The 16,087-nt window shown below is 35.2% G+C and overlaps 1 protein-coding gene across 12 annotated transcripts in view; it reads left to right on the top strand.

Moving 5' to 3' along the window:
• The first annotated feature begins 511 nt into the window (after positions 1-511).
• Positions 512-16,087, top strand: part of LOC143143536 (uncharacterized) — a 297,264-nt gene continuing 281,688 nt past the window's right edge. For 11 of the 12 annotated variants that reach the window (XM_076304898.1, XM_076304895.1, XM_076304894.1 and 8 more), the window contains exon 1: positions 512-1,223. In XM_076304898.1, the coding sequence (XP_076161013.1) occupies positions 866-1,223 (358 nt within the window). In that variant the 5' untranslated portion in view covers positions 512-865. The remainder of the gene's footprint in view (positions 1,224-16,087) is intronic. The other variant, XM_076304891.1, reaches the window with a different exon arrangement.

Raw genomic sequence — 16,087 nt, 5'->3', positions numbered from 1 at the left:
TCCGCGTAACGAGGCATCGTAGACTAAGGTAACACTCACGAGGTATACGTGGTTCTTTGTCGTTTCGGCGGCAGTTCTCGCACAGCTGTCGCTCGTTTTCCCCGTACCGTCTACCGTAGCGTGCGACACGAAGGGAAACGCTCCGGAAAGCAAGCATTGTGTTTGAGATTCCAGCGTTTTCCGCTCGTTTGCCGATCTCGAATCTAAACGAGAGTGTGGAAAGTGCGCAAGCTGGAGAAATCGCGATGCGACAGCGCCGGGAGATGCTCGATTTGCAGTGGCAGCGGCAACAGGAAGGGCAAGACGTTCGAAGAGCAAGATAGACGAAAATAGAAGGGGTATAAAGGAACGAACGGTCTGCCGTCGGCCGCGTAGCCAGACGGATCGCGGTGATTTTCACGGGAACGAGCGGGCAAAGGGACGGTGACATTGTTGGCGATTACTCGAAAGGAGCGCGCGGTTTTGCGAATACACTCGTTCGACTGGGTGACCGTTTGTTGTTTACCAACGTCAGTGCGGTTAGGACCAAAGATCCGTCGGTTGTCCAAGGTGGGAGGGATAAAACGCAGGGAGAAGGTACGAGGAGTACAGGACACAGAGGAACGCGTGTTCGTGAGTTAAAAAGGAAGACGGAACGAGTCGTAGAAGAGAGAGGTAAGCAATAACGGGAAGTGGGCAAGCGAGATGCATTCCAGATGGACGATGACGCCGTACAGTTTCTAAGATTCGCGTGGTTTCTGTATTGTATCGCGCTTACCCGTCGTTGTCGTGTCAGGACGTATCGACGATCGTCGGGTGGGTTATGACACGCGCTTAACGCGGTGCGTGCACGAATAGAAGCGAGCGTGTGTCGATCGTGCACAACATGGAGTCCGACACGGCGACCGACTGGTCGTCGACGAAAAAGGGCTACTTCGTGACATCGATGCTGAGGAAATTTCGTAAGGATTCCTCTCCGACGGAGGGTGCAACGTGGAATTGGGCATTGTGCGCCCTCTGTATTCTCAGCTTGGCCGTGTCCGGTCTGCAGATGTTCAGGGAACTAAGATTGGAATCGAGAATTGCCAGTTTGGAGGCTCACTGTCAGCGTCCGGAAATACCGGGCCTTATTATCGAGAGGCTGAAGAGGGAGGTTCAACAACAGATCAAGGTGCGTCGGTACACTCCGGAGTTGAACGCCTTTCGGATCAAACGAGACGTTCCCGAGTGCAATTGCCCACAAGGTAAGTCGTTTATTTAACTTACTTTATTTTTTTCTTCGCTCTCAATCTCGATATCCTTGTTACTCGTGTTTTCTTTTTTTTTCCTTCCCTCCCTCGAGCGATTCCCGTTGTTCGTTTACTGCTTTCGCGAGCTTCTCGATCGTTCATCTTCCGATGTTCGTTTTCGTTGTTTCCGTGGGCCTTTTCTCGGCATTCGAGGCGAGAAAAAGCGCGCGTGGCACGTAAAAAGCCCGTGGTGCCTTACCGTGCACGTTGAATTGTAATCTCGTGTATGTTTACGTCCGCGTGTACGTGTATGTACAACCCAGAGGGAGGGGACGGGAGGGAAGTATGCGTGTGAAAAAGAAAGAGAGATCTTTGTCTCGAGTTGGAGTAGCTTCGGCTCTCGGACAAAGGACCGGCGATCTTGAGAATTTCGATCTTGGGGAATGCTCGAGAGAGCGAGTCTTCTTTTTCAAGATCGCCTTTTGCACCGTATATGGAGAGGATATTCTGGATGAACTTGCGGCTCGACGTTTCAAACTCTACGGATGAATGTACCGTGAGCAGGAACCGCGTTCCGGGTACTACTTTTTCTACCGTATCGGTGTATCGGTTTCGTTGGGAAAAAACGAACCAACGAAACGTTCGTTCCGTTGTCACGCGTGTCCTGTAATCCATGTGACTTATTGTCTACCTTCGAATTTACATCGCGTTACAATGACACTCCGCGCGATCGCAACGCGGCGTTATTACGTATCGAGAATCTCTCTTTCGCTTCTGAGAATTCTTGTTTCTCCATTGTTCGTTCTTTTTTTTTTTTTTTCTTCTTTCCCATTCGCAATTGTCGCATCGTTTTGCGTTTTAATGTTCGTATCGGGAGACATCTTTCGTTAGATAAAATCCCATTAAACTTTCATATCACCGTTCGAACATTAAGTAAATGTCAATGTGCACTTTGAAACATATGCGTGACCGGCGCTCCTCCGTTTTCGCTTGTCGGAGTTCTTTCGACGAACATCAAATCGCGGAATGGTACGACGATGCATCTCACGTTCGTCGATCGGTTAATGAGCGTTATCAACGATCGAGCTGTGCGCTCTGCATGCTCAATGAAACTACCGCCTTGTAACAACGTCAACTAATCAGCGAACAGGCGCGAGCTTCGCATTCTTTAAATTGAAGCTTGTAATACTCGTCCCAAGGTCTCGCAAACGTTCTTCGTTTATCGAAACTCGTTTCTCGTTTTATTTATACCTTTTTCGAGGCAAAGAACTTTTAACTAATTTATCGAAGAAGTTTCGAAGGACGAGGATTTTGAATATGCTCGTATTTATACACTTGTTCAATCATAGGAATACCTACATAAGGAGTACTTACATAAAGTACCTGCGTAAAGTTGAATGAATATAAACAGAAGCGTAGGAAAGTTGTACGAATAAGTTATACAGGTCATTACATTTTTGATTGAAATCGTTTATTTACTTGTAACGAGGGGCAAGTCTTCCTTGATATAAATGAAGTTCCACGTTCGTTACAAATTGCTCGCTGGTAATTGCGACAGTATAAGGACTTTCGAGTTTCTTTTTTTGGTTGTGTTTTTTTTTTTTTAACAGAATTATCTAGAATTTTGCGATGAATTTATTACGATGTTACGATTCACTTATAAAAATCTTTCATTGCAGATCATACGTTATGATCTATCGAATCAATGAAGCAATTAACGGTAAAGAATCGATATGTTATTTTTATTTCATAGGATATCAAAAAGTTTCTATACGAAATAATTATTACCCATTAACTTATACGTAGTACCCATTGCTTATAAATATTTAACTTGGTTTGTATTTTATTCTTAACGACTAGTGTGATTGAAACAGTAGTAATTTTCATTCATTGAACTAAATGTTTCGTTGCTTCGGAACCAATCGATTTCCTGATAACTTTGTTAGTTAACCGTTCTTCATTTTTAACGCTGTACATTCTTATTTCATAATGAAAAAATATTCAATCGGATTTACTTCCGGCAATTTTGTAGGTATTAAGGCGCTTAGTGGTATGTTTCAGATACTAGTCTCGTTGAAAGATGAATACTTGTCCGAGATTTATCTTTTCTGTATTGTAGTTGTATGTTTTTAAATTGTAGTATTGATTGACCATTATGAACCATTCACGTATTCTACAATTAAAATACCTCCCCTTTCGTGTCTAACTGCAGGGCACATGTGTATTAATTGTTTTTAAATGTTCATTTTCCTTCCACTGTCGGAATTCTCCAATTAGAACCAAAACTGTAAAATTCTCACTCGTTATAATGTATTACCAAGTCCCAAAAGTCGAGCGATTTATTTACACGATTGCTTGCGAATTTGAAACGAAAACTTTTATTCTTTTTACTAATGTTAGATTTTCTTCGAATCTTTCTGTAATATTGCTTTCTCCTTAATACATTTCTTATACAATCGGGTACTTTTTTTCCATAGTTATCTTCAATTTGATTTATTAATACGGATAAATTCGTTTTGAGATTTTTTACGAAAACTTTTCGTAAAAATTACTCGTCAATGAATAGATTTTAATTTCTTTGGTCGACCTAAGGAAGGTCTATCTCCAAAGATTTTTAATTTAATACAATATACTACACAATTGTTTGCAATTTATTAACTGTTTCAATTATTTTTCTAAGGGACTGGCTTTAATCTTGTAATAGAATAATTAGTTGGTGAATTGCGATTGCTATTTCCATTCTTGAAAATTTTTTTATATTATTTTCCATTTAACCAGATCGAGACTTTTGATCACTTGTACAGTGAGAAATCACTCACTTTTGTATGGGGACACTCTAATATAACATATACACATTATGGTGTATAGAAATTTTTTTCTTTCTTCAATAATTTCTTCTACCTTTATTATTTTACAATTTTACCAATTGAAAACACATAAGTCTACTTTCTTTTTTTTAACGTTAATTGCTTTATTGACTCTATAGATAATAACCTGTTATAGAAAAATGTTTATCAGTACATTGTAATATTATAATATCATTAATCCAATGTATGTACACATAATCCTGGTACTTTATTGCTCCACTTACGATTCGTAATGTTACAATTGCTATGTTTTTAGACATTAGATGTTACGATTGCTATGTTTAGCGTACTTTCGTTTGCTACTTTTTTCGAAAAATGTCTGGTTATTTGTATGTTCGGAGAACGTTTCTTATTCCTTGAAGAACATACTTCTTCCACTTGTTATAAAAGTATACCGTAGTTATTTATTTTCCTTTTCAGCATATTATTATTATTGATACATATGTGGTAGGTAGCGAAGACAGAAATATCGAGTATATTACAGAAACAATCTAGTAGCCTTCTGTTGGTACATTTATGTTTGTTGTATCGACTTCATATTTTCGCCATTATGTCGATATCAGATTCGATTCTGTAACAAATTTCAATAATTTCGGATTTATCGTTGATAGCAATACAACAACTTTATTCTTTTTCGATACATAGAAACATATTGTAACATTTTCGAGGAGGCCAAAAAACGTGGAGAAGTTTTTACGCAATTTAAATGCTGCTATTTTTTCCGAACTATTCTTTGTCTGTTTCTTATTGTATCGACGATTATCAATTTCCACGATAAAAGTTATTTTGCCAATGGAAGCATGAATATTCATCCACGAATACATCGTCGTTTTTGTTGAGAGTGGAGGATAGCACGTGCCAATGTATATCACACTGACATTTACCTTCACTGTCGTTGTCATTGTGTTATAGTTGCAACTATGTCTTTGCTAAACCATTGATTAAATGCAATACATGGTGCGCCGCAAAAAGATCAAGAGAGTTTTGGAAAAATACGAGACCGGTATGATTACTTTGTACTTTAATTACCAAAGTAGGACAAGTTATTGACAATTTTGATTATTGACACAAGGTTTAACAACCGATGATAAAATTTTTATTCTAAATTTTGCAAAACTCAAAGTTCTGTTGTGATTCTCAAACGATTGGGAAAGTGTATTTTTTTCTCATTGTGACGAGTCAAAGGCTCGTTTTTCTTTCTGATTCGATCCTCGACAATTTGAATATTCATGAAGATTTTTCACCAATCGTTCTAGATAAATGACACGATATGGAAGGGAAACTGCTCTTTCATGGGGGAAAAGACAATGGTTGTTTTTCATGAAATGAGCTTGAAACAAGCGAACGAGAGGTGAGAGAGTGAGAGAGAGAGAGAGAGATGCATGAAGTACTATTTAATTCGAGCCGAATTCGATTCGAGGTGGAGTTGCGACGAAACTATCGAACTCGAGAGAGTTTATAACCGATAAACGTAGCTTCGACATACCGACTATTGAATTACTCCATCTGGACGAAATTATAGAGTTATGGCAATTGGTTGCGAGCCTCTTGGCATCGGGGATTAGGTTTGTTTTCTAAACAAAACAACATTTCAAAGTCATGATAAAATTATAAATGCAGAACACAGGTTTGGAGCATTAATTAACGATGCTAAACTTTCATCCGTGCAAGGTCTATAATGAATCATATTGATCAAATTATACAGTAGTGTTTTCCAAAGTAAAGAGTGTAACCTATAGGAGAAACGTCTTACACTCCGAGAAGATATGAAAGAAAATTTTTAACGTAAAAATACCAGGTACACAAACGTTTTAGTTTTTTCGGACAATTATGTAAAATTGTTTACTTCTTCGTTTAATTTTTATATATATTTGTGAGTACAATTATTACAAAAACAAAGTGAAATTAAGTATAGAAACTTTATCTATCATTGTTTCACTCAGTAGTGAAAATATTAGGATTAGTTGCACATAAAATGGTCAATTTAAAAAAAGGAGGTTTCTCACTATTTGATGAAAAATGATCCTTGATCTCGTTTATCATTTATCAATTTGAAATCGGTTGTACACAATACGTTATAAGTTTTGTCAAATGTTTTAATATAAAACGATAAAGAAAAATCAAATTTGAATATGTACTTTTCTTCGAAGTGTATTGAATACACTACATTATATTTTAATTAATAAATATTATTTTTAGTAAAACTACAGTCGTTTAAAGTTCAAAATTTAGCAATTTCAATTTGTAATAAAGTACATTGATCATTATTTGAAATAGATAAAATTATTGCTGTGTTATTTCTACATATCAAGTAGCAAATTGCATTATGTTATTGTAATCAATGTGATCTTCCCGTTTATCTGAATAACTAATTTACAAACTTATTATTAATCTCGATTGTCGATATTTCCTTTTTTTTTTTACGGCTTCTCGCAAAAGAAGAATATGTCATTTCAATTTTGGACAAAAGAACTTTTGATGAAATATTCAGTAACTTTCTTCGGTTTTTAACTCAGAGTCTTTTTCAGCTGTTAACCGAGCGATTCATCTTAATGTCATTATTTCATTAAACGAAGTTTCTGTCAGTTTTGTGAATTCTGTACTCGACTGTTAATTTAGATACAGTTTCGCGAATAATTTCAATTCGTTCTAATTTATTTAGTATTTCCTATTTTGATTTTTAACGATAAGACATGTTTACGTTTCATCCATATCTTGGTAATAAGAAATTCAGATTTCACTAATGGAATTTGACCTATAAATGGTAAGAGATAATCCAACGATATAGTGTGTGACGAAGGATGTCTATTCAGAGAGAGAGAAAGCACGAACAAAATGGATATACATATATGTACACCCTTGTTCGTAAGTATTTATCGAAAGTGAAATAAATATGAAAGAACGTTAGAAAATTATTCTAAACATAATCTCACCATAGAAATTCCTCGATAAGAACCTCCACTAATTTTGGTATTTAGAATGTCAGTTTTTGTATTATTTCCGGTAATTATTTCTGGCTCCATTGGTCTTGCGGATGTTTCCATGATCAATAGTATTTTTAATGTGGCTTTGTTCAATATTTTTCAAATTGGAAAATTTTGGGAACGTGCACACAATTTTAATCTCGTTACTTTCTTCCAACTGTTACATATAGTTTTTCGATCGTATGTTTTCAGTCGTTATCCTGTATAAATACAAAATTGGAGCTGACTTGCAAGACGACACAATGTGGTCTCTCGAAATGTTTAAAAACTGTTTTGTTTCGAAGAACGTCGTATGAGCGTCAGTGGAACTCTATATCATGATAGAGTGTTCTGCATGCTTTATCGTTGGTGTTACGCTAGGATCCATTTTCTTGGAGCCAAAATAACTTCAAATTTAATATCAATTGTTCGCGACACTTTCTATAATCATCCATCCACGTTTTTTAACTCGCTCTGAGATTTTAAATTTATTTTACGATCTTAATAGAGTTCTTTTTACCGATATACAGCCTTGAAGTGCATCTTCTCGAAATTACCTCTTCACTGTTGTCAGAAAAATCAATACATCACGACGTCGATTAATTTTGATCTGTACTTCCAGGATAATTTTTCTTCCATCACGTTTGTTTAATATTTACGCCTGACGATTTTCGTCATTTGTTACATTTTTTGGACTGCCTGGTCCCATGAATTATCTATAGCAACGAATTTCTTCGAAGAGTGTGCTATTACAGGAAATTCTTGATTTCTTAACTGGTAACTCTTGTGCAATAGCCTTATGTTTCATAATATCTCGATTTTCGAACTTTTTTTCCAACGATTATTTCGTTTACTTTTGCAGTCATGGTGATGGCACACGTATTCTAATGGAATTGATCTGTAGGGAATGAGATCCTAGCTCCAGGCCCTCGTTTTCACCGCGTGGAACGTTACCCCACGCATATAAATATTTAAATAAGTCTAATGTAAGCAGAGGCTCACACGGTAACAATACAGTTTTAGTGTACTGGAATAACTGAACATAGGGAGCTGTCCGTAGCGAAGCGTATGAAACTTACCACGTGGACTTGATATACATTTCTAATGAATGAAACCAGTTAAATGATTAGATTAATCGTTTACATTGCAAATTAGTAAGACTGAACAGGTACTGACACGAATATGACACGAGATATGTGGTGCAAAATTCATAATTCGCGTCAAACATCGCGTTTCCTTTAAAAATACCAACTGGCCGACGAACACTTGTGGACGGAGTTGTACGTATAACGCCTATGTTCAACGTGGGCTTGATATGCATTTTTAATGAACGAGACCATTGAAATGATTAGATTAACCGTATAAATTGCAAATTAGTAAACCTGTACGGGTAGTGATACGTATACGACACGAGAACAGTGATGAAAAATTCATAATCCCTGTGAAACATCATGTTTCTTTTAAAAGTATTAGGTGTTCAAATAAATGTCACGTGATACATAAATGGGCATAATTATGGACAGGATGTATCTGTGACATTAATGTTTTGGTTACCGTAGCGCCACATTGTAATTTATGACTTCTAAATACGAATTATGTACAAATGAAATTTGGGTTTGAAAACGTGATTTCTACGAAGACTTTTTGGTCAATTAGACAAAATAAAGATCCGAGTGAAAAGTATATTATGGACGAATTGAGAACTTTTTATTAAATATTCATCTTGCACACGTGCATTGTGTCATCTAATATGAATATTTATTCATATTACATTCATATTATAAACCTTATTTAAGGTTTTCCACTTGTTTCGTATTTTTGAACGTTGATTCATCTGTTTCTTTCTAAATGTACTTCTCATTTTGTTTTTCTATAGCAATGATGCTCTTACCAATTGGTTTTATTTCCAACAGAATTTGACAAGTTTTATTGCTGTCACCTTTGATTTAAGTATTACACTACAGTAATCCTGCTAGACACATTGTAATAATAACATTTTACAAAAAACGTTAACAAGTACATTATTAATCAATTTGTAAGCATCCTTCAATCTTAACAGAATTGAAGCATTTTTTCATTGAAAATTTTATTTCTTTATATGAAGAGAATATTTTTTACGTATTTTAAATATTCACTGGAAAACATTAAAAGTTTACAAATTACGAATATTGAGTTTCATTTTTTTGGCGATTAATTATCTACTTGTTTTGATTCCGATGGTGTTTTGTAAACAACTACATAGAAACACCCTTTCGTTATCAAGCAACAGGTTAGTATATGTATCTACAAATTTTCATCCTTTTCACAGATTGTAACTGTTACGAATTCACAGTGACAAAATGTCCTAATCCAAAACTATAATCATAATTTTCATTGGAAATTGTACCCAAATAACGTTCAATTAACGTGCTAAGATAATATTTCCAGTAAAATGTTTGTACACGTCAAATTTTATTCATCCAATTTGAAGACGATGCTCCAAATGTTCAAGTACACATACCAATACGAATGACAATTTATTTCGACATCTATTCGATACCTTAACAAAATACTTGGAAATCTTCAAGTATCGGTATGAATGAGCCCGTTTCGGTGTCACGGTCCCACCATTGGTCACCATAATTTAATTCTCGATAGTTAAAAGATCATTTCCTGGTAGAAGACTATTATAGCTCGAAGTGTGGCAGATAATGACGTGTCGCGCAAAAGGGACCAAAGGAAAAGTCGTATGTGAAGGTCGTTTTTCCTGTCCCGTTGCCCAATCCGATCCCTATCTTTAGTCTTTTTCTCTTTGTGCTAGCTTCACCCTTATCGTTTCGTCCTCGATGGTCGTTTCTGGTAGCAACAAAGGGAGCGCCATGGCTCCTGACTTGCGGCATCCCGAAATTGAGACGCGAAACCTGACACACGAGCATCATAAATCTTGCCCTGCCTTGTAGCGCGGCATATCTATTCCTCTTCCCCCCCGTAGCCCTCCCCCTGCCCCTCTTTACCTATAACATCCTTCCATCCAGTATCTTCGGAGCTACGTCGCGTTATGTTGCGAGCTTCGTGCACAGACTTTTCGCGAGCCTGTGACAAACGATTTCTGACCCCTTGCTCCGACTGCAAACCTTTCGAAGCTCGAATAAAAAGAGACTCGAGACGAGATACGTCGATGGATGAGAATTCTTGTTCAGGAAGGAAGAATGCGGGATGGTTCATTTCGCGACCCCGTTTACGTTACGTGACTCTAATTGATTGTTTTAACAAGGACGAAGAAACACGCCCCCCCTGTGCTTACGTTGCACGGATTTAACCACTTTCGTGGATACATACGCGAATGTGATTTACCAATACTTGGTTCATGTAGCTACACGTAACGTAGCTGTAGCTATACTTTGGGTAACTGTGGTCATATGTTACATAGATGTAATTATATTTTATGTAGCTTTAGCTATATTTTATATATATATATGTAGCTTACCGATAACTTAATACTTAGGCATTTAAAAATACTTTGGTAATAATATAGATGTGTAGTTTCGCCCCCTGTGCTTACGTTGCACGGATTTAACCACTTTCGTGGATACATACGTGAATGTGATTTACCAATACTTGGTTCATGTAGCTACACGTAACATAGCTGTAGCTATACTTTGGGTAACTGTGGTCATATGTTATATAGATGTAATTATATTTTATGTAGCTTTAGCTATATTTTATATATATATGTAGCTTACCGATAACTTAATACTTAGGCATTTAAAAATACTTTGGTAATAATATAGATGTGCAGATTCAGGGAAATATTAATATTCGGGTGAATGTTCTATGTATTTTCCAACGTCTAGTTTAGGTTTTTTCTTATATGTACATATATTAGTTCACCAATATTTTGATACTTTAACGCAATAACACATTAATAGTTATATATATTTGTACTTAGTGAAATATTCATACGCAATGTTTTATCGTTATTTTTAATTTACGATTCCCCATAATACGATATTTTTCAAAATACTTTGTATTAAACAGTTTAGGTTAGCTTTCGCGTGTTTCGTACATATAACTCATTCTTTTTTTTCTTCAATCTATTTCTGTTCCGATTTTAAATATTGAACAATTGTCTGTAATCTCTGGCTAAAAGTTGTTAGTCATCGAACGAAGTAATCGTCTTGATTTCCTAATGAAACTGCTCCGAATAATTATAACGAAAGTGTTCGTTGATATCGTTTGTTATTGGTAGATTAACATCGTTTATGTAAAATGTATTAATTTATTAGAGAAACTACAAATCCCCCGAAAGATAATTTGCTACTTCAGTGATTTTTTCAAAGAACCTGGTATTTCGTACGTTACATGACCATTGTTTGAGACTTTCGTCTCTAGTCTTCGTCAAACGGAAGAGAGGAAAAATTCTATAGAAATTGTACATCGATGAATAAATAAATGGTGCTCGTCTAGGGTACAAGAAGCGATCGTTCAGCATCGCGTTCCGTTCGATTTTCTACGTCACGGAAAAACGATAGGAATATCGGGGTTATAAAGGAATATCATAATATTGTTTCCTAACCGATGACCCGTTTGATTTAATGTAGCGTAAACAACGCTTGCTCGAGACAAGGTAAAAACGTAGCTTGTATCTTGTTCTCTTGCGAAACTGATTGGTATTGTATAGTTATTGACAAGGAAATGCTTCCCGTTTCGTTCAAAATCGGTGAAAACATCCACTTGTATTTGCCGAGTTGCCAAAAAATCATTATTTCTTCGAGTGTATTTTTGCACGTAGTTTCTAAAATGAAAAAGATTAACATCGTATACACGTTTAGTAACATAATAAATTTGGTCGCATTTAATAATATACTTTACTCGTTTATTCTAATATAATGTATAAAGTAGCTCCAATAATCATAACACAGCCCTAAAGGGGATAATTCTTTGTGTGAAAATATTAGGTTAGAACTTATGTTTTATTGTCTTAATATTAGGTTATATTTTAGCATGTTTCTTTTCACGATTTGTTCCTACATTTATAAATTTGACGTATATTTAAATTATAGATCAGAATAGAGAAAAATAAAGTGCATTTTCGACTGCACTTTAAAAAACTGCAGTTCCAACAACAAAAGTGATTTGTACCGTGTATGGAAATAGTGCTGTTGCTGAAAGCACAATTTACAAGTGATTTGCTCAATTAAAAAATGACAATTTTGGTTTAGAAGACCGAGAACGTTCCGATAGGCTTATAGTTGGTGTTGATGATCAGATCAAAGCGCTAGTTAAAGGCAATATCCTTGTCATATGGCAAGGAACATGGCAGAGATACTCAACATATCTCATGTTACGGTTATAAGGCATTTGGAAGCTCCTCGTGGAAAGAAATTTAACAAACCACCTTTCCATGAATGATTCATTACTAAAACTAAATAAAAACGATCCATTTTTTAAACGGATAGTTATAGACGACGAAAAATGAATCTTATATAACAACGAAAAGATCCTGGGGAAAACGCAATGAGCCTCCACAGATCTGTGCAAAAGCTCTGCACCTGAAAAAGGTGATGTTATGTATCTGGTAGGATTGGAAATGCATTTTGTACTACGAACTTCTGCCGTACAATCAGATGTTGAATTTAGATAAATATTGTTCACAATTAGATCAAGTGAAGGGAGCAATCGATGAAATGTGAACGGAACTGGTCAATTGAAAGGGTGTCGTTTTCCACCAGGATAACGCTAGACCTCATGTCTCCTTGCAGACATGTCAGAAATTGGTACAGCTTGGTTGAGATGTTCTGCCTCATCTACCGTATACACCCGACTTGGTACCTTTCGATTATTAAAATTTTCTTTATGGGAAAAACCTAAATTCTTTGATGGAAGCTTCCAAGTAGCACGTAGAAGCTCATCGTCCAAAAAGATACGAAGTTCTGGAAAATTGAGATAATGAAATTGTCTCGAAGATGACGAAAAGTACTAGATCAAGATGGAAAATATGTAACAGAATAAATATACGTAGAAATATCTAAAAATTGTCTTTGAATTTTACTTTGAAAACGCTACGAACTTATGTTCCAACCCAATAAGTTGAAGAGGTAAAATTTTGTTGCACGATACCTATTCTGTTATCGAAAAAATACATCTCACTGAACAAATCTGTCGAGATTGCGTGCACTTGACCAATAGGTGTCACACACATTACGATTTATCGAACGATTTGTTTAATACGACTGTTTGGACGATAATCGTAACGTGTGTGGGGTTGTCGATATGACTGCGTCGTACGACTTATCGGAGTAAATCCTACGACAGGTTGTTACGTGTAACCAAAATGATTGCAGAACAAGTCGATACGACTGTGGTTGCAAATTGTTGTATGAATAATCGTACGATAAGTCGTTACATGACTAGCCCCTGACAAATCGTAAGTTTCCATCTAACGGATCTTGGTGTAGATTGAGAGTAGTTTTAAAAATATTATTAAAATCAAGGATGAAAATTAGTGTCGATTTGTGTAATTAGTTCAAAGGTTTTTCTAGAATTTCTTCATTTACGCGTAACCCACGATCTATGCGATCTAAATGATAATTGACAAATGTGGATGACAAAAACGATAGAAAAATAATTCAAGAAGTGTATAATTATAGAAAATTCATGAATATAAAGGGGGAAGTTATTGTTCAAATCGTAAAGGAAGCTTTAAAAATAAATGGTATAAGAATAATTGGAGAAATTTAATAGGATTTAAACGTTAATGTGTCTGCTGACATTGTGCGTAATATTCTGTGAAGGAAAATAATATTGTGAAGTAACTCGTATCGAGTACGTATTTCGTGAATTAAAAGAACAGAAAGAAAGGATTACAGATAATTTACAGAAAGTAGAATATATTCAATTACATTAGTAGAATATTGAAATGGAGTATTTTTACGAACACTGTGAGAATTCAATGTTTTCTGAATAAAATAAAAGAAACATTAATATCGATTCCAATGGACACGAGTGGAATGTGCAAATATAAAATTGTAACAGTATAAATATAAATGTTTATATTACACATTGTAATAAACCAATAGCGATTCTGTGTCCATTTAACGCTATATGAGTTTAGTTGGTGTTGAAACAGTACACTTTAGCAATGGAAGAATAAATCATTGTACATACAATGTGTGTAAAAGGTGTTTCTGTAAAAGTGTAGAAAATGTAATTCTGTTTGCTGATCTAAAAAAGACACTGTTGAAAAGAGAAATAATATTTCACATAGTATAATGTCCAATTAGTGTAAAGAGAACCCCTTCGAATACTATAAGCCTTCTGAGCATTAAGATATAATTATATATATAAGTACATCGTGCAGTGTTAAATTTAAATGCATATCGATGAAAATCACTTTTTGGGTTAAAATATAATTATATATATTTTCATTGAATATTTAAAAATCTAAATACACATTGATGAAAATCACCTTTTGTCGTCTACAGTAAAAGAAGTTACTGAAAGATATTGTACAAAGTACACACAAAAGCGTATCTATCTAGGTTATTTAATTCATTCTTCTTTGGATCTCTAAAGAAATTGATGGCAACTTTACTATAGACGTGCAGTCGATTCGCCTCTCTGTATGTAGTTTCTGTTGTATTACTAGGTATCATAGAGGGGCAAGGGGCAACCAATCTATGGTGCAAGAGAGGATGATGCATTGTCTAGGTATATGCCTGAACTTCATGTTCATAGCCATGAATATGAACAACTTCCGGAAGCATCCTTGGCAGAAATTAAATTTGCAATATTTTCCTCGCAAAGGCTTTTAGGCAACCATCGATCATCCTATTTACTTCAGACGCTTTCATCCTATGCGTATTTAATGAGTATAATGAAAAAGGGCATCTTAAGCCGTGACACCGCTTTCAAAACCGATATAAAAGTTGAGGCTGGAAATCTTTTTCACGTCGAAACCAGATTTCTAGTAAAAGTGTTTCATCAATGCATAAGAAATTGAATGTTGTCAAAAATATTATTAACATTTTTCCTAATCAATTTTCTATTCGTATATAAAGTAGAAGTATTTTAATCCAGAATTTATTTTGTAACCTCATCGAAATGGATTCTTTTGATTCATTATGAAAAGAGAGATAGAGAAGTCTTGAGGGATTATTGTATATTGCATATCTACGATATAGTTCGTCCCAACATTTTTTATAATATTAGAATAAAAATAATACCAATATTATCAGTAATCTCAACCACGATTGCATCTCAATTTAAATTTCTACAAGAGGAGTACCTGAATTTAATTTTAATCCATTGGTCATTTGGCTCCATAGTCTGCCATTTTTTGCTAAAACATGTATTGTTTTGTGTTTGAATAGTTTCAAGCTCCAAATTTATATACGATATACACTAATTAGCAGCACTTTTTAGTTATCAAGTTGTGACGAACTTTGTGAACTTGTTAAAACGTGTAATTAAATGTAACATACATTTACAGTCGGACTTTTTAATTATTCTTCTTTATTAACATAATGTTTTAATCAAAATATTTCCTTCGTTATTTGCAATTATTTCACAAATTTTAGGCAATAATCTACTTATTTAGATTAAGTAAAATATTTCATCTTCTTGAATTTTCTAAAACATAATAAAAATATATCGATATTTTGCTAAACTACATATCAAAAGTATCACATTAAAATGATCGAAACAAGTGAACATCAAGTGGAGCAATGTCAACATAGTGTCTGATAAAGAATAACCTTGTACTGATTCGTGTCTATTAGCTGTTGCTTTTCTATTACTGCTGTGTTCATTTGCCTTCATCATTAAGTGATGAACGATTTGCTATGGCCGTTTGATCTGGTGGTCAGAGCTTATGACAGAGAACTCCTTCCTGATCCTACAATATACTGAGAAGATTCTTATGCCCGAGGATGTTGCATTTTTTAATTGATGTCGATGGTTGTAGCTACTGTCTACCTCTGACTTCTTACTCAATGCAAAGGACAGTATAGAGTAGCGATGATACTACTCTTCGTTCGAGATCATTTTCAGGTGAACCAAAGATGTGGTT

The sequence above is a fragment of the Ptiloglossa arizonensis genome, chromosome 2, assembly GCF_051014685.1.
Source record: "Ptiloglossa arizonensis isolate GNS036 chromosome 2, iyPtiAriz1_principal, whole genome shotgun sequence".
NCBI classification, from domain to species: Eukaryota; Metazoa; Arthropoda; class Insecta; order Hymenoptera; family Colletidae; genus Ptiloglossa; species Ptiloglossa arizonensis.
The sequence above is the reverse complement of the archived record's forward strand: the minus strand, read 5'-3'. Positions and strand labels throughout refer to the sequence as shown.